This window comes from Nomascus leucogenys, chromosome 1a (assembly GCF_006542625.1).
Source record: "Nomascus leucogenys isolate Asia chromosome 1a, Asia_NLE_v1, whole genome shotgun sequence".
NCBI classification, from domain to species: domain Eukaryota; kingdom Metazoa; phylum Chordata; class Mammalia; order Primates; family Hylobatidae; genus Nomascus; species Nomascus leucogenys.
Genome location: NC_044381.1, coordinates 17999192 through 18023792, shown reverse-complemented (window position 1 = coordinate 18023792; position 24601 = coordinate 17999192). Strand labels below are relative to the sequence as shown.

The window sequence follows — 24601 nt, the reverse complement described above, 5'->3', positions numbered from 1 at the left end:
GAAAGCACACTCTGGGTCTAAGATCATGCCTCTCCTTAGATTACTCACCTTCATATGGGGCTGAAGGAGAGGCACAGAGGCTAAGACCTACTTTCCCTAGATCTCTTCACCTTGATCTAGAGACATCAAGAAGTAACCCTAGGTATAGCACTCTTTATTTCCAAATACCCTGGCACAACTATCTGCCTTGAATTCACTAGAACTAAGCCCATTATGTCTTTTCTCTCTATTTATGTGAGACACCAAAAGATCCCTGATTTCCAGGTTAATTCTTATAAAATTATCATACTCTCATGCTAGTTATGAGTGGTTTTTAAAAAGACTCAAGAAATAAACAAGAAGCTTGTAGATTTAAAGTAAAACTGAACATAGATATGAAAAATAAAAAAGAAATATACAGCACAATGTCTACTGCCACCCCTCTATTCTCCATTTTACCTTTTACAATTAGATATGGTTTGAACTTCTCATTCTCTCCTCCATGTCTACTCACTTCTTTCATAGTTTCCATCATGCTGTGTCTCTGCACTACATTCTAAGGAATTTTATCAGCTTTACAGTCCAATTTTCTAATTTTTTCTTTGGCTCAATAACTCATTGTGTAAGGCTATTTTTATTACCAAAACAAAATAAAGACAGTACCAGAAAGCTAAACACAAGACCAATCGTACCCCTTAATGGAGATACAGATTAAAAACAAGCAAACAAAATAACAGTAAAATGAATTAAGTGGAATTTTAAAAGGATGGAAAAGCCGAGGTATGAAAAGATAAAACATTTTATAAAATTTATGACCCATTGATGACATTAGTTTATTAAGTTCATTAACATGATAAAAGGTATCTATGAGAAACTATGGTTAACTTAATTCCCAATGATGAAATATTAGAATTCCCTTTAAAATTAGGAACAAGATAAGGCCACTCACTCTAACCACTTCTGCTTAATTTTCATCTGGTAAAATGTATAATGATTGGTAGAATATATTAGAATTTTTAAGGAAGAAACAAAACTGCCAACGTTTATAGATGATATGACTGTCTACCCAAAAAAACCCAGATGAATCTAAAAATAGAATTAATAGGAGATTAACAGGGTGGCTAGATATAAGATAAATATTTAAAAATCAATTGCATTTCTACACACAAAAAACAGAAAATGTAATAAAATGCAGACAGCTAAAATACCAACAAAACACAAGTTGCTCAGAAATAAATCTAATTAAAAATATGGAAAACCCTATGGATAAAACTGCAAAGTTTTATTTAAATATATTAAGACATAAATTAATGGAGACAGATTATTTTTATCTATAGAAACATTTAAAATGGTAAAGATGTCAGTTCTGTTCAAATTAATCCCCAAAGGGTTTTTGAGGAAACTTGATAGCTGGTTACAACATTATATTGAAATAATCAACAATGTCCAAAATATTGGAAAAAGAATAAGATTTATCCCATCAGTTATCAGGACTCATTATGAAGCTATAATAATAAACACACTGTTGCTGTTTCAAAGATTTAAAAATTACACAGTGCAAATAAATAGCGAGCCCAGAAATTAACCCATATAGATACGGACCCATATATGCATGCAATAATAAATGTCAGAGGTGGCACTGTACATCACTGAAAAAAAGTGATTATTAACACAATAGATATGCTGAGAAAAACAGATATCCAGGTTTTTAAAAAATTAAATTGAAATCCCTTCTTTATAGCAAACACATAAAGCCCACATAGATTAAGGACTTACACATAGAAGTCAAAACTATAATACTTTAGATGAAAATATAGGAAAATATCTTTATGATGTTAGAATGAGTTGAGACTTCTTAAATAAGATACTGTAACACCAACTGTAAGACAGAATATTGAAAAATTTAATTATATTAAAATTAATAACTTCATTTTTCAAGACACTATAGAACAAATGAAAAGGAAAAGCCACAGAAAAGAAGATATTTGCAACACTTTTAACTAACTGACAGTTGAGACTGTTGGCTAATGTCTAAACTCGTTTCCTCTTTTGGGAAATGAGTACATATTTCCCCATCTTCTTTGCAATTACATACCAAGTGGACAGAGAATTGAGTTCCGGCCAATGATATGCTGGGAAAAGTGATATGCACCATTTCTAAGCCAGATTCATAAAAACTTCCTAAATATGATTTTGTATGCTCTTTCTCTCTTCTGGCTGGCTGGCGTAGAGATGACCCATAACTTTGGGAGCCATGTTTAAAAATAGTAGATCCAAAAGATAAAAGGAGCTTGGGTCTGTAAATCACTGCTTGGAAGTTGGGAGCCCAAGTAATACCCATATTGGACTGTCACGTAAATAAAAAGTAAATCACTTTAAGCCACAGAGATTTGAGGTCAATGTTTTTCAGAAGGTGACATTATGTCAAATAATATAACAACCAACCAAAAATTTGTATCCAAAATAAATAACTTCAACAAAAAGACAAACATCCCAACAGAAAAATGGACATGAGACATAAATATTTCACATATAAACATAAGAAACTCAAACTCATTAGAAATCAAAGAAATACAAAATGAAACTAGAATGAGATATTTTATCTCTTTAAAAATAAAGCTAAGAAGTCTATAATTTGGCAAACGATTTGGCATTTTCTTATAAACTTGAATATTTGCATATCTGTCAGACAATTTTCATCCTTAGCAGTAAGTCCTAGAGAAAGTCTTGCACGGGTGTGTCAAAAGACATGTACTACAAAGATCACAGCAGCAGTATGTAAAAATTCTTATAGCTGAAAAACCAAAAAACACAGAAAAGTTCACTGACAAAGAGTAGATTGTTTAGTCTATTTGGGTTCCTATAACAAAATATTATAAATTGGTTATCTTTTAAACAACAGAAATTTATTCCTCACAGTTCCAGAGACTAGAAAGTCCAAGATCAAAGCACGGTAGATTTGGTGTCCAGGGGGGTTTGCCTTTTGGTTCACAGAGAGAATTGGCTTGCCATATCCTCACATGGTGGAAGGGGTGAGGGGTCTCTCTCAGGCCTCTTATTTTATAAAGGTGCTAATCCCATTCATGAGAGCAGAGCCTCCCAGTGTCCCACTTCCAAACACCTTCACATTACAGATTAGACTTCAGGTATGAGTTGGTGTGGGGAACACAACCAGGCTATTCCATAAATAAATTGTAGTTTAATCATACAATAGACTATTGCACAGAGGAGGAAAGAATTACGGGAACACTCAACAACAATAATTTCCCCTACAAAATTCCCCCACCCATATATGCATGCAATAATAAATGTCAGAGGTGGCACTGTACATCACTGAAAAAAAGTGATTATTAACACAATAGATATGCTGAGAAAAACAGATATCCAGATTTTTTAAAAATTAAATTGAATTCCCTTCTTTATAGCAAACATATAAATAAATCCCACATAGATTAAGGACTTATACGTGGAAGTCAAAACTTCCACGTATCAGCAGAGCTGGTATTTGCAGATGATATTTTTAAGGTTTAAATAAAAGCAATACTAAACAATATATTATTTAAGAAAACATAGTTTTAAGAGGCAGGAATCCATAAACAAAAAATCCAACATGGTAGTTATCTTCATGGAAAAAAAAAGAAAGATGGAATCAGGAAAGAGTACATAGATATAATCAAGATTATTTGTGACAGTTGCTGGTGAGTATACAGACATTACATTTATTCTTCTAGAGGTTGCAAATATTTTGTTATAAAAATTATAAAAAGAAAGTAAGAACATAAGGGAAAACAGCTAAAGAAAATTCTCTTCAATTGAGGAAAGCAAGGAATAGAGAGTAACTATGAAAAGAAATAAAAATCAACAAGACTGGTTAAAATTTGCAACTCATCTTGTGGTCTTGCCATTAGCCACATGGCACGTATCTCATTCACAGATAAATATAGTAAACCCTGGCTTTCTCTCTTGTCCTCTACTGCAAGATATTCCTCTAAGGCAAAAAACATTATTTCTGCATGAAAAAGATAAACAATCGCTTTGAGATAAGAATAGGCAGTCATTCAGAATTCAGCTAGTTACGAGCAGGATGCTTAGAAATCAAGGGTCACAGGTTTCAATCCCCTATGAACCAATTAGCTTTGCCCTTTTCTATGGCAAAGACTGTCAGCTCACCAATAATTTGGATTACAAGTTGAGATAGGAGAAAGGAAAGATAAATCCCCACCAATATAAGAAAAAAAAATCTCAAATTTACTAACAAGTGTCTTCCCTGTATAATAAATTAAGAGCTAACATTTATTACTCTAAATGCCCACCATTCATTGTCTTGTGTAATCTTAATGAAACTCTAATGAGGTTAAGTACTATTATAATACCCATTTTATAAATGTTGAAACTGAGTTGACAGAGAAGTAACTTGCCCAAGGTCACACAATTAAGTGATGAAGTCTATGTTCCAAATCCATGCATTCAGACTTCAGAATCTGTGTTTTTATCCATTACTCTGTAAATAACATCCCCAAAATCCTGCACAAAAAAGTCCCACTAGAAGTATTTAAAAATTTAGAGATAGAAAGAAATGAAATTAAACCTTCCTACCATTTCCCCTCGACTGTATATTTCACTTTCCACTTAGTCTCCTATTAATCATTAAAGTATAATCACTAGACCAGCTCCAACAGCCTGACCTGGAACATGACAGAAATGCAGAATCTCAGGCCCTAGCCCAGACGTACTGAATTAGAATAATAACTACTCCCACCCTAGGATGCTTGGATGTAGATTACAAGAAGTACTTACCCAGACTATCCTCACTCTCTAGGATACACCACAAACTTTCTCACCTCTGGGCCTATGCTAGTGTGCTTCTGACAAGAAAACAAAAGCCCTTAACAAAATGACATACATTGTTTTCTCTGTGAAAGCTTTGGTAATCCCTTCCCCTCCATAAACATGCCCCTTGAAAAGCTTCTTTCCACAGGTTCCTATTTGTTTCATACTTCAATTACAACACATTTTGTAACTATTTTCTACCTGCATTCCTATCTATAAGATTCATAGAAACATAAATAGTGTTGTTCAGTTTTGTATCCCCTGTAAAAATACAATGGGATTTTAATAAATATTGCCTACATAACTGAATAAATGAATGCTTGATGGATGGATGGATAGATGGATGGATGGATGGATGGATGGATGGAATAAAGGATGGATGAAGAGGTGAGTCTAGTTGGACTGAATCCTAAAAAGAAAGTATTGACATGATAAAGTATATTTTACTAATGGGTAGAAATGTTGAGTCACACATTTCTCTTCATTACTACTTCCCTAATTCTGGGCTTCCACATCTCTCCTCTATCTAACTTCAGTGTCCTCCTACTGCTAGGAAAGCTGTGAGAATAATCTTTCTTGCCTCAAAAAATAGCAAATTCATTTGTCCAGGTGGTTAGATCTGAAAAGCATGAATTCATTTTTAATTCCTCCTTTTTTCCCATATTTCACATATAAGTCAATATCAAAGTTTATGCATTCTAACTTTGAATTATTTACAGGCTCTAACTACTTTTGATAACATAGTCTAAGTACCCACTGAGTTCTGCCTGGACTATTACAACTGCCTCTTAAATTTGTCTCCCTCCTCTCTTCCTTGCCTTCCTATATTGTTTGCTGCAATGCATCCAGAGTGATCTTTTAAAAATATTCAGTTAGGGCCCGGCACGGTGGCTCATGCCTGTAATCCCAGCACTTTGGGAGGCCGAGGCGGGCAGATCATGAGGTCAGGAGACCAAGACCATCTTGGCTAACATGGTGAAACCCCATCTCTACTAAAAATGCAAAAAAAATTAGCTGGGCGTGGTGGCGGGCACCTGTAGTCCCAGCTACTCAGGAGGCTGAGGCAGGAGAATGGCATGAACCCGGGAGGCGGAGCTTGCAGTGAGCTGAAATCCTGCCACTGGACTCTAGCTTGGGCGACAGTGAGACTCCGTCTCAAAAAAAAAAAAAAAAAAAAAAATTTGTTAGATCTCACCACTCTTCTGAATAAGACACCCCAGTAGGTTCCATGTTGCTCTTCTACAAAAAACACACCAATGGCTTTCCATTTCACTCAGAGTAAAATCTATATCCTTATAGCAACTTAACAAGGCCCAAGGAGACCTGTCTCACATTTACCTCTCTGAGATCACATTTCACTCCTCTGCCCATAGCTCTCAATCTAGCCACACTCGCCTCCTTGCTAGGCAAGCTCCTGCTTCATGAGCTTTGCATTTGTTCTCTCTGCTTAGAATGCTCTTCATCAGATATATAAATGATTCACTTCTTCTATATTTCTTTTCAAATGTCACCTAATCAGAATGATTTCTTCTGCCACTATACACAAAAAAGCCCTATCACTTTCCATCACGCTCCATCTCATGCTGTATTATTTTTCTCCATAGCACTTATTACCATGTGTCATGTGCTTATCAGATGGTGATCCTCTGACCTGAATGTATGCTCCATGAGCACAAAGGCCTTGTTTTGTTCCCTAACAGCTCTTCATCACCAAGAATAGCACCTAACACATAGTAGAATACCAATAAATATTTGTGGAATATATATTTAGATATATTAATTAATGGAGAGTTGTAGTTAACAGTATGATTCCTGCATTTTACTATAAATTTTACAGAAAAATATACTTTCAAATTTTCTATTTATCTATTTACCTGTCTGTATCTATCTTCCATATAACATAAGAGCCATTATTTAAACAGTCCATAAAATGTACTTATTTCGAGGTCACCTCACTAGCTACACAAAGATTCTTATTCAGAGAAACATGCTAAACAGTATCCATCTATTATTCATTCACATGATTTTCAAACTCCACATATGTATGACATATACAAAGGAACAATAATAAAATTACATCAGATATCTCACCAAAAATTATGCAAACCCAATGATAATGACATGATATCTTCTCAACATTAAGAAAAAAAAACACTTTTTTCTTCTGTCTGGTTTAAGACAATTGCATTTAAAAAATTATAAATCTGTACTGATAGGCATACAATGTATACAGATGTAATTTGTGACAATAACAGCATAAAGGGCAGGGGGAGAAACGAACGTACACAGGAGCAATGTTATGTATTGACATTAAGTTCATATGAATTTCTAGGAGATTGCTGTAAATTGTTAGTTATAATCCCCCCCAGGGTAAGCGCTAAGGAAATAACTGAAAAATACATAGTAAAAGAAAAACAAAGGGATTAAAATATCACACTAGAAAATATTACAAGAAAAGGCAGTAATGGAGGAAGAGAGGAACAAAACAGACATAACACATATTAAAAATAGCAAAATGGCAGATTTATATATCACCTTACCAATACAGACAGCCCTTGACTTAAAATGGCTTACCTTATGATTTTTCAACTTTACAATGGTGTGAAAGCAATACACATTCAGTATACTCCTTGACTTATGATATGGCTATAACCAGATAAACCCATTATAAGCTGAAAATATTATGTCAAAAATGCACTTTCAACTTGCAATATTTTCAACTTAAAAGAGGTTTATCAGGACATAGCCCCATCCTAAGTTAAAGAGCATACATTAAGCCCTCAAATTAAAGGTGGAGTTTAAGACAGAATTAATTTTAAAATCATAATTCAACTATATGGTATCTACAAGAGAAATGTTTCAGATTAAAAGGCACATATATTGAATGCAAAGCATGCAAAACGATATAACATGCAAACAGTTACCAAAAGGAAGCTGTGGTGGCTATATTAACATCAGACACAATAGACTTTAAGACAAAAATTGCCACTAAAGATAAAGGACATTTTATAATGATAAAAGAATCAATTCACCAAAAGGAGATAACAATTATAAAAATACATGCACTTAACAAAAGAGCCCCAAAATACATGAAGCAAAACCTGACAGAATTAAAGAGAAAAAAAGACAATTAAACAATAATAATGGGGAAAAAAACTAGACAGAAGATCAGCATGGAAACAGAAGACTGGAAGAACATTACAAGCCAATTAGACCTGAAAAAAACAGAATAGAACAGAAAGGAGAAATAGACAAACCTACAAGTATGGTTGGAAAAATTCAACCTCTCTCTTAGTAATTGATAGAACAGGTAGAGAAAATCTATACAGATAAAGACCTAAACAATGATATCAAGAAACTTGACCTAAATGACATTTATAGAATATGCTACCCATAAAAGTAGGATACATATTCTATTCAAGAATTCAACATAGATGGGTAAAACATCAGAGTAACCACAACAGAAAAGAGAATGTGTGAACTTAAGGAAACATCAAGGTTCAAGCAAACAGAAAAAAATCTTTGAAGATAGAAAAAAGAGCTCAAAATATATATGGAATACAGTGAAAAGGTCTAATATGTGTGTAACTGGAATCTCACAAGGACAGGAGAGAAAGAATGTGTAGAAGTCATATTTGAAGACATTTTTACCACAAATTTTCTAAGAATGAAGAAAACCAAAACCACAGGCCATGGCTGACAAAAGCTTTAAAAACTGAACCACCAGGAAAAGGAGAAACACTACCACATTAAAATCATATAAAAACTGCTGGAAACCAAAAATAAAGAGAAACTATAAAAAGTAAACACAAAAAGGACACACTACTGTTAAAGTTGCAACAATAAGAGACATGCCTTCTCAACACAAAATACAGAAAACAACGTATATCACCTTTAAAATAAAGACAGAAAAGATGGTGCAAATCAACAGTTCTATCCATCTAAAAAATACTCTTCAGAAATAAAGGCAAAAGAAAGACATTAACCAAAAAATACAAAATGAAAGAATTCACTGTGAGATGATGCCCACTAAAATAAATACTAAAAGGAGTGCTTAAGGCAAAAGGCAAAAGATCCTAGTGGGAAATACAGAATTGCAGAAAAGAATAAAGGGATTAAAAAGTGTAAAAATTCTAAATGAAATTGATTTTTTACAACAATAATATTTTATGGGGTAAAATAGATGCACAATTAAAATGTAAGACAATAACAATAATTGGTGATAAGATAAACGAGTTATAGTCTATTAAGTTCACTGCATTGTATAGAAAATGATTTAAAACATCAGTTAAAATAGTCTTTAAAAAGTCAAAGACTGGGAAGTTCCATTTACAATAACGACAGAGTAGATCCTATCAGAATAAATCTACCACACACGACCATTTAAACTCCAAGCAAATTATAAACAACTACCTGAAGGCAACAGAGAATGATCAAATGTAGGCAGAATCTAGATAAGAACTGATAGTTGGAAAATGGAACAGCATTGGCTAAGTTACCCATTTTGATGAATTTTTACCTTAGCAAGGCCCACAACTGAAATAACATTAGGAGACTAAAATTCCAACAGAAACTTGCAAGAACTAATTAATGGCTTGAAGAACTAGAGGACAAAGTTCAGTCATACCACCACAGCTACAAATTGAGGGGAAAAGTTCCAGAAAAGAGAGAGCCAAAACTATGAACTCATAACTGAACTGTTCATGCACTAAGCAGACCTCTAAGCAATCTGAATAAGGTTAAGATAACTGAAAAGCAATTCACTGCCACCCACCTGATGGGAAGCAGGGCTTTAAATTCCCTAAAATTTAAATCTGACCTAATTAAAATTCTGATTCATACATTTATTTCAACACTTCCATGAGTAATACAACAGAAACCAGGGTCTCTATAACATATATTTTACAATATACACCATATAATTCCAAGTTAGAAGAAACAATATATGACCCATATTCAAAAGAAAAGGGAAAACAATAGTGATCAAACCAAAGAAGTCCCAATAGATAAGGAAAATACGGATTTTAAAGGAGCTATTTTAACTACTATAACAAGGACTTATATTTGCAGAATAATTCACATAAAAGACTTAAGAGCAAGTTGGGCATAACAGAAATTTCAGTTAAACTGAATATAAAGTAATAGAAACTAATCTGAATAATATAGATATAAAACAATTTTTAAATAATTAACAGAGCTGGCCAGGCACAGCGGCTCACGCCTGTAATCCTAGCACTTCAGGAGGCCAAGGCAGGCAGATCACCTAAGGTCAGGAGTTTGAGACCAGCCAGACGTGTGCTGAATGCCACTTGGAAGGCTGAGGCAGGGGAATCACTTGAACCCAGGAGGCAGAGATTGCAGTGAGCAGAGATCATGCCACTGCACTCCAGCCTGGGCAACACAGCAAGACTCTGTATCAAAAAAAAAATAAAAATTTATAGAGCTTTACTAATCCGTCGACCAACATTGAAAAGTCTAACATAAGGGAAATGGTAATCTCAAAAGGAGAAAAGAAAGAACAGGAAACAAAAATATTTGTGAAAATAACATCAAAATTTTTTTCCAATTTGGTTTAAAAATTATGAAAATCAAGAAGCTCAGCAAACCATAAGATGGATGACTATAATGAAAATCAAGCTTGGGAACATGACAGTTTAAATGTTTATAGTCAAAAGTAAAATCTTGGGGAAAAAAGAAAAGCCGGAGAAAACTGACACATTACGTTTAAGTGAATAATGAAATGAGTTCCACTGAATTATCATCAGAAACTGTGGGTCTAGAGGACAGAAGAATAAAACTTTTAGATTAAAAAAAAAGCCAGTTAATCAATCCAAAAGGAAGGAAGAAAAAGACAGGCGGGAATGAAAAACAGGATAAACAGAAAACAAATGATAATATGGTACACCTAAACTCAATCATATTATAATTATGTTACAATTCAATGGATTAACACTACAATGAAAAGGAAGAAATTGTCAGAATGGATTATAAACAACAGGATCCAAATATATATGCTTTAAATATACAGTAACCTATGTGCTGAAATTAAAAGAATGAGAAAGTTATACTACGTAAAATATAACCATTAAAGGGAAGAATTGGCTATACTGACACCATAAAGGTACATTTCAAGCCAACAAAATATTATAGTTAAAAATGACATTTTATAATGAGAAAGGGTTCCATTTATCAGAAAGACATAACAATCATAAATATGTATACAACTAATAAAACAGCTTTAAAACCCATGAAGCAAAAATTGAGAAAACTCAAAGGAGAAACAAAAATCTACAATTATATGAGACATTTTAACACTCCTTTCTAAAGCAATTGATAGAAAAACTAAACACAATCATTAAAGACATAAAAGATCTGAATACTATCAAGTGCAATGACATAATTAATATTGATATTTAAGGAGCACTCTGCCCAGTAGCTGCAAAATACAAATTATTCTCAGGTACATATAGTACTTTCACCAAAACAATATGCTTGGCTTGACAAGTCTCAATAAATATCAAAATTCAAGCCAGGCGCGGTGGCTCACACCTGTAATCCCAGCACTTTGGGAGGCGGAGGCGGGTGGATAACAAGGCCAGGAGATCGAGATTGTCCTGGCTAACACAGTGAAACCCCGTCTATACTAAAAATACAAAAAAAAAAAAAAAAAATTAGCCGGGCTTGGTGGCGGGCGCCTGTAGTCCCAGCTACTCAGGAGGCTGAGGCAGGAGAATGGCGTGAACCCAGGAGGCGGAGCTTGCAGTGAGCCAAGACCGCGCCACTGCACTCCAGCCTGAGTGACACGGCGAGACTCTGTCTCAAAAATAAATAAATAAATAAATAACAAATAAATAAATAAATATATATATATATATATATATATATAAATACAGTAATCTTATAGAGTACTACCTGTGACCACAATGGAAGTAGATTAGAAGTTAGTAACAATAAAACAGGAAACACACATATACACATACACAAAAATATTTCAAAAGTAAACAAGACACTTAAACTCACCAAATAGAAAATCCAAAGGAAAATCAGAAACATTTCTAAACGAATGCTTATTTGTAGAAATTGAGGAACTTACAGTAAAATTACTACAAAAAAGCAAAGGAGCAAGAACATACAGCATATTCTTGAAAAAGAATGAAGTAACTTACATTAACCTCATTTCAAAAGTTACTATAAAGCTACATATATGAACAGGCATATATGTGGACTCTGTTCTATTGATTATTTTGTCAATTATTATACTAATAGCATACCATCTTGATATTTTAGTTCAATAAATAAGTCTCAAATCAGGGAATGTAAGTCCTCCAACTTCTTTATGAAACTTGATTTTGCTCTTCTAGCTTCTTTGCATTTCCCTACAAATTTTAGAATTGATTTGTCAATTTCTTTTTTTTCTTTTTTCTTCTTGATACGGAGTGTCGCTCTGTTGCCAGGCTGGAGAGCAGTGGCGCAATCTTGGCTACTGCAACCTCCGCCTCTCGGGTTGGAGCAATTCTCCTGCCTCAGCCTTCCGAGTAGCTGGGACTACAGGCACGCGCCACCATGCCCAGCTAATTTTTGTATTTCTAGTAGAGAAAGGGTTTTCACCAGGTTGGCCCAGATGTTCTCTATCTCTTGACCTCATGATTCGCCTGCCTTGGCCTCTCAAAGTGCTGGGATTACAGGCGTGAGCCACCGCACCCAGCCGTCAATTTCTTAAAATAACAGAGAAAGCCTCCTGGGAGTTTGACTGGGATCTTTTGCCTTAAAAAAACAGAAAAACCCTCCCGGGATTTTGAATGGGAATCTTTCTGTCTTTGGGGGAACAGGAAGATTTCTTAAATGAAATACCAAACCAATAACTATAAATGATTAATTTGCCTAAATTAAAATTAAGAAGTGGCCAGGCACGGTGGCTCACGCCTGTAATCCCAGCACTTTGGAAGGCCATGGCGGGTGGATCACCTGAGGTCACGAGTTCAACACCAGTTTGACCAACATGGTGAAACCCTCTCTATACTAAAAATACAAAAAATTAGCCAGGTGTGGTGGCAGGCTCCTATAATCCCAGCTACTCGGGAGGCTGAGGCAGGGGAATTGCTTGAATCCAGGAGGTGGAGGTTCCAATGAGCCGAGATCGCACCATGGCACTCCAGCCTGGGCAACAAGAGCAAAACTCTGTCTCAAAAAAAAAAAGCAATTTAATTTCTGTTCATCAAACGACACCTTGAAGAAAATCAAAAGAAAAGTACACAGTGAGATATCTGCCATGTATTAACTTACTAGGGATTAATATTAAGAATATATAAAGAGCTTTTGAAAATCAGTAAGAAAAAATCCAATAGAAGATTGAACAAAAAAGACATAAACAGATAGTTCACAAAAGAAGACACACACTGGCTAATCAGTGATACGCACATAAAAACCAAAATAAAATATTATTTTATACTCATTCAATTGGTAATGAATTAAGAAGTCTGATAACACCAAGTGTTGAGTAGGACAGGAAACAACCAGATTTCTTTTATATTGTTGGTGGTAGTAACACTGATAAAACCACTTTGAAAAACAGGTGATCAGTATCGTCTAAAAGTAACATTTTCACACTTTATAATCCAGGATTTCTACTCCTAGATATGTAACCCACAAAGATGCATGAACGTGTACATCAAGAAACATGTACGAAAATGTCAACAGTAATATTATCCAGAAGAGCAAAAATGGAAATAACCAAAGTTCTCATCTAGAGATACATGTAAAAATAGTTATGATATACTCACATATAATAGAAATTTTTAAACAGTGAAAACAAACACTTATATCAAAAGATGTGGATAAATCTTAGTAACATAATGAGGAGTCAAAATTGCCTAACCCCATAAACAACAAATTATATCATTTTTTTGAATGACTAAACAATAAACTGTTTCCTCATAAATTTGTATACGATAAAATTGTTTAAAAAAATCAAAATGATAAGAAGTTCGGTGGTTATCTCTTGTAAGAGAATCAAAGCACATACAAGTAGATGTAAGCCATTTGTAACGATCTAGTCTTTGGATAAGTTGGTTGAACCAAGGGTGTTTATTATAATAAAGGACTAAACAAAGCCATTAAATTAAATTGTCATATGCATACAATAGTATGTCATAACACAAATTTTATCATTGATCCAATATTGTGTACCTGAAGTCCAAAAAATGCATACAGTACGGTACAATTTTAAAAACTTTTGTCATAAGGTTAATTAGCAAGACAAATGTGCTACGTTCAAAAATTACAATCCATTACTGAATTAATACAGTATAAAATTCAAAGAAAAGCTATGAGTGCCTTAAAAACACTTAAATAAATTCACAGAGATTTTTTTAAAGATGTTTAGAGTTGAAAGTTGCCCTGAAGATTATCTAAAAAGGTACCACTTAACATTTTCTATATGCTAAGCTCTGCAACCAGATCCTACATATTTATCTATACATTTATACTATCTTCATTTACCACAGGAAATAGTAAGAAAGGTTATATGACCTGTCCAAAATCATGTATCAAGGTAGTGGCAGAATTACGACTACTGGATATTGAGTATGGCAAGTACTTTATGAAACTTACTGTTAGATACTTTCTATTCCATTAGCTCATTCAGTTAAAAAGTCTCAAAATGGGCATGACCTATTAATTTGCTTTTCAATAATGTATATCAGCCAAATGTTTCATCATGATAACTATATTTGCTAGACCCTGTACTTCTACATGCACTTCTATATAAATTTGTATTGTATTTAATATTCATGCCTACAAACGGTATAAAAACAGTATAATGCAAAACTATCTGCATACTTCTTATACTCCAATAAATGCAAATGTATTTAAATTTTTATGTTTTAGTCAATTGTAGGAGATGATTTAATTTAATATTACACTAAATAACAGCTTTAGAAAATGTCTCTCACCTGTGATGAGTAGTCTGGATCACTTTCTTGAGGTAAAGGAAGAGGTGCTCCCTGTGATTCCTGAAGTTTTTCTTTTAACTTAGCATTTTCTTGCTCTTTTTGTAACAGCTGATCCTGAAGATTAATAACACTTTGCCGGAGCACAGCTTCATTTGATTTTGTGGTTTCAAAACAAATATGTAATTCATTGTAAAGCTGTTTCAAAAAATATATCCAAATTATATTAATAATCAATAAAACTATGTGTCTGTATGTCTGTGTGTGTGTGCTTGTGTGTGTGTGTGTGTGTGTGTGTGTGTATATATATATATATATATATATATATATATATATATATGAACTGTATAAACACAGTTCTTGCCCTCAGGTTATTTTAATAATCTGAGAGAGAAAGAAGATATAAACACAAAAAAATTAACTAAATTATATAATATTTTTAATATTTAATTTTTTAACATTTAAAATTTGATATTAATAACTAGAAAATATGTTAAAAAGGCAATATGTATTATTAGCCAGTGTAATATAGGAAAAGAATGCCAAATTTCTGAGGAAGAAAATACTTTAAGCTAGCTGTATTAATCATGGAGGGAATTATGAAAAAGGACCTGAACTGAACCATGACAATATAATTGGAATTGACCAAAAACAAAAAGTCATTCTAAAGATAGAAGAAATGTGAAAAAAATTATGTACAATGATAGGAAAGGACAGAAAGGAGCATAAGGTATATCAGTTTAATTGGTCTTAATACATACATCTGAAACAAAACAAAATCAGGAGTACTTCATTAACAGTTAATTAATGTTGAATTCTACATTCTTATTAAGTACAATTTAGTATCTACTGCTAGGAGGAACAGAGGAATAGTAAGAGACAAAGTCAAGCAGTAAGGCTGTAGAAAGAATGTAAAGGCTCTTTACATTATTAAGAGGATGGACTTGTTCTGTAGACAACAGGGAGTTATTGAAAACCTTAAACAGCGTGAAAAAATAGAAGCAATATTTTGAAGACTTATTAATAACTTTAAAACCTTTTCAAGTCAAGGCAATATGCATTAAATAAATTTAAAAGTTTATTCAAACTATGAGATAACATGACATATAAGTGCTATCATACAGAGCGTAATATAGGGTTAACAATGGTATGCCTCCAGAACTTGTGAACTCGATCCTAATGTATAATTGTGATTTAATGAGATATAATCCAATCTGTGGTAGTTGATTTACATACAGAATCTGTATGTATATCTGTGGCTGACACTAGAAAAGTGACCTAAGAGCGAAAATGTGTGTGTGTGTGTGTGTGTGTGTGGTTTTAAAGGCTAACAGTAAAATCTTACAATAAGAGCAAAACCCTCAAGTGTAAAAATCTCAAAATTATATACAGCTACAGTAAGTTTTTAGGTTTGCTCATTTACTTAAAGATACAGAACACTTCCATCAGTTTGCCTTGCCTTATGGGAAGAAACTTACATATATAAAAGATTGTAAAGCTTTAGTTCATCTAGAAACCTAGGATTTGTGTACATTTCTGTATGCATGTTTACCTCCGTTTTTTAAATTTAAAATTTAAAATTTAAAAAGGCTTGTAAAACCTTTCATTAATACATCTCCTGAAACAAAATTTGTCACAAAAATAAGACCCTCCAAAGTTCCACTCCACTGGCATATAATTAGCTCAATATACCTTTTATCTTTTATAAAACAAAAAAATGTATCTCTGGCTGGGAAGGTGGCTCACGCCTGTAATCCCAGCACTTTGGGATGCCAAGATGGGCAGATCACCTGAGCTCAGGAGTCCGAGACCAGCCTGGGCAATATGACGAATCCCCGTCTCTACCAAAAATACAAAAAATTACCCGGGCGTGGTAGCATGCACCTGTGGTCCCAGCTACTTGGAAGGGTGAGGTGGGAGGAACACTTGAGCCCAGGAGGTCGAGGCTGCAGTGAGCTGAGATTGTACCACTGCACTCCAGTCCAGGTGACATGGGGAGACACTGTCTTAAAAACAATAAAATTATCTATTGATTTTATTGTGGAGATATTTAAAATAATCCACTTCACTTTATTGCCAAAGTCTAGGCAATTTTTTAAAAGAAAGTATTGCCTATATGATTTATAAAAAAATTTAGAACATCAATTTATACTTTCCCTTCCCATTACCTTTATACCAAGGAGCATGTCCAATGTCCTTTCCACAGCTGATACCATCAGATATTCTAGGAGGGAAGAAAGAGTAGGAACCTGACAGCTTAAAAGGACAATGAAGAGTTCAGAGTGCCTACTTGTACTGTGCTGCTGCTCTCATAACCGGGTTTAGGGTAGAAAAGAAAAAAGCAAACCGTGGACACAAGAGCTAACCTGGCTAGGGAAAGTTGAAGCTATGATGAGTGAGGGTCTTCTCTTCACTGCATAGTCATTTTTTCAATGAATATTTAACCACTTTCTAATCTCGGGTGCATTATTTACACTAGCCAACATTTACTCAATCAGTACAAATTAATACCTCTGAGGTAAATAATAGAAAATATTATTAAAGAATTCACATATTTCAAATATTTGAGAATCTCATGGACACTGATAAGTGCTGAGAAAGAAAACTACATACCGTCTGTCCTAATGACCAAGGTACAGGCATGATGCTAGGGTATGGTCAGGATTGAGGACCAATTTACTGGCCACTAGTGCCAAGGATGTGGTATACCCCACTCTTGGGTGTCACATCTTGGGACCTTCTTCCACAAATATAAGGCTTTAGGCCGATTCATTCATGGAAGAAGGCTCTATCTTAATTTATCTCCTCTCGTCTAACTTCTGCCTTGCTTCATAAAATAGAGGACTGGTCGGGCACGTTGGCTCACACCCATAATCCCAGCACTTTGGGAGACCCAGGCTGGCGGATGACCTGACGACAGGAGTTCAAGACCAGCCTGATTAACATGGAGAAACCCTGTCTCTACTAAAAATACAAAATTAGCCGGGCGTGGTGGCACATGCCTGTAATCCCAGCTACTCGGGAGGTTGAGGCAGGAGAATCACTTGAACCCAGGAGGCAGAGGTTGCGGTGAGCTGAGATCGCGCCATTGCACTCTAGCCTGGGCAACAGGGCGAGACTCAAACTCAAAAAAAAAAAAAAAAAAAAACAGATGATTAATAGCACTTTTTTTTGTGTTCTCTACTTTGCTCTCTCTGACATGCAGTTTAAGCAGTTGCATTCCTATTCAGAAGTTGCCCTGACTTGATGTGATATGACTAGATGGGTAAGACTACACTGGGAAAAACCCTATGTCTTGCACTGAATATCCATCCTTCCAAGCAGCAGGAGAAAAAGAACTGAGAAAGCCCAGCACCAGAAAACCGGCTAACCATATGCAGAAAGCTGAAACTGGATCCCTTCCTTACACCTTATACAAAAATTAATTCAAGATGGATTAAAGACTCACATGTTAGACCTAAAACCATAAAAACCCTAGAAGAAAACCTAGGCATTACCGTTTAGGACATAGGCATGGGCAAGGACTTCATGTCTAAAACACCAAAAGCAATGGCAACAAAAGCCAAAATTGACAAATGGGATCTAATTAAACTAAAGAGCTTCTGCACAGCAAAAGAAACTACCATCAGAGTGAACGGGCAACCTACATAATGGGAGAAAATTTTCGCCACCTACTCATCTGACTAAGGGCTAATATCCAGAATCTACAATGAACTCAAACAAATTTACAGGAGAAAAACAAACAACCCCATCAAAAAGTGGGCGAAGGACATGAACAGACACTTCTCAAAAGAAGACATTTATGCAGCCAAAAAACACATGAAAAAATCCTCATCATCACTGGCCATCAGAGAAATGCAAATCAAAACCACAATGAGATACCATCTCACACCAGTTAGAATGGCCATCATTAAAAAGTCAGGAAACAACAGGTGCTGGAGAGGATGTGGAGAAATAGGAACACTTTTACACTGTTGGTGAGACTGTAAACTAGTTCAACCATTGTGGAAGTCAGTGTGACGATTCCTCAGGGATCTAGAACTAGAAATACCATTTGACCCAGCCATCCCATTACTGGGTATATACCCAAAGGATTATAAATCATGCTGCTATAAAGACACATGCACACATATGTTTATTGTGGCACTATTCACAACAGCAAAGACTTGGAACCAACCCAAATGTCCAACAACGATAGACTGGATTAAGAAAATGTGGCACATATACACCATGGAATACTATGCAGCCATAAAAAATGATGAGTTCATGTCCTTTGTAGGGACATGGATGAAACTGGAAACCATCATTCTCAGTAAACTATTGCAAGGACAAAAAACCAAACACCACATGTTCTCACTCATAGGTGGGAATTGAACAATGAGAACACATGGACACAGGAAGGGGAACATCACACTCCGGGGACTGTTGTGGGGTGGGGGAATGGGAGAGGGACAGCATTAGGAGATATACCTAATGCTAAATGATGAGTTAATGGGTGCAGCACACCAACATGGCACATGGATACACACGTAACAAACCTGCACATTGTGCACATGTACCCTAAAGCTTAAAGTATAATAATAATTAAAAAAAAAAAAAGAACTGAGAAAGCCCAGAACAAATTAGATCAGCTTTGCTCTAGGTTTTGGGACAAACTCTTATCTTATTCCTTAGCTTACTCCAAATATACATCTCCTACTTGCCTGTTTTCCTTGTTGGCTGACTGGATTTCATATATTTAATAGTAATGAGATCACTCAGTTGTAAACTTAGAGTACAGGAAGCAAAGATAGTCCTCCAGCCATTTTTAACTCTAGGCCTCAGTCCAGCAGTAAACTTGGTTAAAACAGCCTTCAACAAGGTTAAATCTAGCTTTATTTCTAAAGTGTTTTTTGGTGACAAGACCTCAGGGTAAGAAAATGTTTAATTCTCTAGGAGATCTTGCAAGAAGCCAAAAGCTTAGGATGTTCCAGTGCCCTGGGTAGATTCCATCTTATTCTCATTCCATTAATAAGAGTAGAGTTTAAAAAAAAAAAAAAAAACAGTGCTCAAGTGAGTAAATTAGGCAATATGAGAAATTCATTCATCTGCATTGCTTTAGGCATACTGAGTTATCTTTTTCCCTATTAGCAGTAAGATTCCTTACAACAGTTTTCAGAGAGTCTCTTTTCTCTATAACTTCTTTCCTCTAATAATCCAAAAAGCTCGAATGGATCAGAATTTTTTTGTAAGATTCTGGCCTATAAAAATGTAACCACGTATTACATTATATGATTTAGAAGTATCAATCATTATAATTCATAAGCAATATATTATCCTTACTATTCTTCATGCTATTTTCTATTTATTTTATTTATTTTTTTTTTTTGAGACGGAGTCTTGCTCTGTCGCCCAGGCTGGAGTGCAGTGGCGCAATCTGGGCTCACTGCAAGCTCCACCTCCCGGGTTCACGCCATTCTCCTGCCTCTGCCTCTCCAAGTAGCTGGGACTGCAGGCGCCCGCCACCACGCCCGGCTAATTTTTTTGTATTTTTAGTAGAGACGGGGTTTCACCGTGGTCTCGATCTCCTGACTTCATGATCCGCCCGCCTCGGCCTCCCAAAGTGCTGGGATTACAAGCGTGAGCCACCGCGCCCGGCCTTCTTCATGCCATTTTCTGTTGCAGAAATTAAAGTGAAAAAGGTTAAAAGGATCTTCAGGGGAAATAAAGCAAGTTAGAAATAAGACCTCAACCTCCAACTCCTTTAATTTTCAGGGGCTTAGACTGAAGAGCTCCTTTTTGAATATTTTATTAGTGTTAAAGAACTAAATGATATTTTATATATCTTAACAATTTTGAAAATGTATATGCTCTGTTATCCAATGATACTAATTTAAGAATTGAAATCATCCAAATCTAGTAAATATACTACAGCATTCCCTCATTATCCACAAGATTGTTTCCAGGACCCAAGTGAATTAAAAAAATCTACAAATGCACAAGTCTCAAATGGCACAGTATTTGCTTATCACCTATGTACATCCTCCTGTATACTTTAAACCATCTCTGGATTACTTATAAGAATAAGATGGAATCTACCCAGTGTTTACAATGCAAACACTATGTAAATAGTTGTTATACTCTTTTTCGTATTAATTTTTATTGTTGTATTGCTATTTTTCATTTTTTTCCCAAATATTTTCAATTCACAGTTGGTTGAATCTGTGAATGGGGATATGCCCTGTGGATACAGAATGCCAACTGTATTTGCAACACTGACTGAAACAATAAATTCTTCAAGTGAAAAATGTACTATTTATAGCCAAAAATGACAACACTAATTTAACATGTAATATGCTAACTCCTTATTTTCCTACTTAACAGTTTGAGTAATTTTGTCACTAAATAGACCAAGAAGTTATAAAATACATGTTAGTACCCCAACCATGTTTGATGGTCTAGAAATCATAAATGCTGATATAATTCCCTATCAATATTTAAATCATACACATATATAAATGATGTGCAGATATAAAAATATTAAAAATTATATGAATGGCTATATGCTCAGAGGAAGAGAACACATCAGATTATTTTTATTTATCTTGATAGGTGTTTTTCTCCTAGAAAGCCCTTCCACACTATATGATTGGTAGACTTGTATGTGAGACTGATGGTTTGTTATGGAGAGCTCTGGCACAATATGACTCACCTCTGTGCTCAAAACTTTTTTCAATTTTCTTTCTTCACCTTTGTCTCCCCTCGTCAATTCCCACATCCTACCACTTGGGACAACTGTTTTCATCTTTTCAGATAATTAAGCAGATATTATGATACAGATCTACTTAATAAATGAGAGAAAGAATGGGTAATGTAAGGGCAAGAAAAAGGGGTGAAGAATTGAGAGAAAGAGAACAGAGGAAACAAACTTCATTAGAAACAGTAAACTAAGATATGATTCTGAAAGAAGTTTAATAAGAATTGAAGATAAATTGTTAGTGTAATATTTTTAATTCAACTCACCTGAGTCTTAGAGCTAAATCCCAATTATTATTCAAAAATATTAAAATGAATCTATGTGAAAATATGTTTGAAATTTTGAGTAAATAATTTCATCTCATTATTGCAAGGATTATTATTCAAATTAGAAAACAATCTAAAAATATGTGTAGACAAGGAATAAAGACAATACATATAATGCTCTAGAATAAGAATGAATAATCTGATATAAATGAACACTAAAGTCTGAACAATAACACACCTGACAAATAAGGCAATGTGATCATTCCCAAATGTTAAAATCCTGCACTACACAACTACTACATTTTTGAGGAGAAAAAAAAGCGTTAGTAAAAAATCTTCAGAAGCTCAAAAAGTTAAAAAGTGTGATGTAATAGCAAGATAAAAGAAACCAAATGATACAATCAGGAGAAACAATGGCTAGAGAAAAATGATGGAAGCCCTTTTCACATAGAAAGGTAACTGCTACACTCTGGTCACCAAAAAGAATGCAATGAAATCTTCTGAATAACATTTAACTTAGATATCAGGATAAATATTCTAACATTAGAAATTATTAAGTGTTGAAAAAATTTGGATGAGAATGGATAATGCAAGTTTGTAGAACCTGTTTACCGAGGCTTTTAAGGATAAGACCTCACCTTTCCATTTAAAACTGAACTATACTGTGGGCTTTATAATAAAGTTTAAGAATTGCATTCTGGACCCAAGATTACCTAGATCTGAATTCTACACAGGTAGCTGTTTGACTTTAGACAACACTCTAAGCTTCAGTTACCTGATCTACAAACAGGGATAAAAATAACAATACCACATCAGGTTGGTGTGAGGCTTAAACATTAAGGCAAAAAGCCCTATTGCCAGCGCCTGATACACAATAAGCTAAAAAATGTTAACTATTATTATTATATGGTTACTAGGAGCAGCTTGCATTTTTATCTCGATTTACATAATACATTTCTAAAATAATTTGTGTAAATGGAAACTCAGATTCTCCCTGGCTTATAGTACAATTTTACATCTGTCTTTATAACTGTGATCTAACTGGAAGGACTTCTCACTTGTATTTTGTTTCTCCACATTTTCACCACTGCAGAACCATTCATCCACCCAAAGTCAAACATTAAATGGACTAGAGTAATATTTAAATTCAAATAGAAACATTGCCATAAAGTTTTAAAATACAATTATGATTTTTAAATTGCATTATCCAAAGTGGGACAGCATAGCATGCAACGTCTCAAGGTTCAGTAACTTAACGTTTACTAATCATGTGGTAGGCAGGTCCCCTTAGAATCCATGACCCCCATACATTCTTATTATGGGATAATTTTAAAAGGATATGTTATGTACGAACTAATTAAAAGTGAATTGGGCCAGGCACAGTGGCTCACACCTATAATCCCAGCACTTTGGGAAGCTGAAGCGGGTGGATCATCTGAGGTAAGGAATTCGAGACCAGCCTGGTCAACATGGTGTAACTCAGTCTCTATCAAAAAGTACAAAAACTAGCTGAGTGTGGTGGCATGTGCCTGTAGTCCCAGCTACTGGGGAGGCTGAGGTGGGGGAATTGCTTGAACCTGGGAGGCAGAGGTTGCAGTGAGTCGAGATCAGGCCACTGCACTCCAGCCTAGGCGACAGAGTGAGACACTGTCAAAACAAAAAACAAAACAAAACAAAAAGTGAATTGCATATGGTTAATATGATGTTATAGCTTCATAAAAGGAAGTCTTCCCTGGGTGGACAGGTCAGAGTGTGTGTGTGTGTGTGTGTGTGTGTGCACATATGTGTAGTCAATACACTATAATGAATAGTAATAGTCTGAACTGACAAAGAAATGTTTACTGCAGCTTTATTTACAATAGTAAAACAAATAACATATATAACCAACACTAGAAAAATAAATTATATGACCATCTAAAATAGTTATATGTTACGATTTTTTAAAAGATAATATTAAAGCGAAAAATATTAGTGTGCTAACAGATATGTTAAGATGCATTTTTAAAACTGAAATATTCAAAATGTTCACAGTATTTGCCTCTGGGAGATGGAATTATAAAAGACTTTGTTTTTTAAAATATATATAGCCACCAAAACAATTTTAATGTCTACTAACTGTAGACAAAATTTCTAAAGAATAAATAATGAGAATATTTTCAAATTGAGTCTAGTTGAGGATACTAATGAAAACTGTATGAACAACTACAAGCATCTAAAACAACTTCAAAATTAAAATATTACAGTGGGAGGTACAATTTCAAAGTGAGAATCAACTTAAGTATCAGTGAAGCCCCCTACTCCCACGCTTCCCAAGGTAATGTCTGAGAAACAAAAATAAAAGAAAAATGAAATCCAATCTAGAGAAAGAAATGACAAAAAACAGACTAAACACAAGGAAAAGTAAGCCAATTATTTTAGGTTAGCACATCTCAGTTTGTTCTATTTTTATTCTGCCTCAATACTATTCACAAACACAACATACCCCCATCATTTATATCTCTCATTTTCTATAATGATTCTTGGAAGGGATAAACATAATCCCAGAAGAAAAGTGTTTAAGGTTTCAAAATGTACCCCAGATCACAATTTAGGTTACGTCGAGTTCGCCAAATAGGGGCATATAAGCTCTACTTCTCCAAATTTAGTAAAGACATACACTGGGGAATTTATGGTTTGAACTAGAGTTCATTTGGAAAAGTTATCAGAAATTAATCTGTCTCTTTGATAACTTCTCAGCAAAGTATTACTGGTATGACACCATCAAGGAGAGCTTCTTTATCCTTAGTCTTGGAACAGGCCCCAGTTATGCTCCCATATTTCCCTCTACTACTATTACAACATAC

The 24601-nt window shown here is 34.6% G+C and overlaps 1 protein-coding gene across 4 annotated transcripts in view; it reads right to left on the bottom strand.

The window, feature by feature from the left end:
- The window catches only part of CNTLN (centlein), a 369700-nt gene that overhangs the window by 184708 nt on the left and 160391 nt on the right, over positions 1–24601 (bottom strand). For 3 of the 4 annotated variants that reach the window (XM_030817536.1, XM_030817587.1, XM_030817638.1), the window contains exon 8: positions 14760–14954. The exons of the other annotated variant lie outside the window; for it this stretch is intronic. In XM_030817536.1, coding sequence (XP_030673396.1) covers positions 14760–14954 — 195 coding nt within the window. The remainder of the gene's footprint in view (positions 1–14759; positions 14955–24601) is intronic. 4 annotated transcript variants of the gene reach the window in all.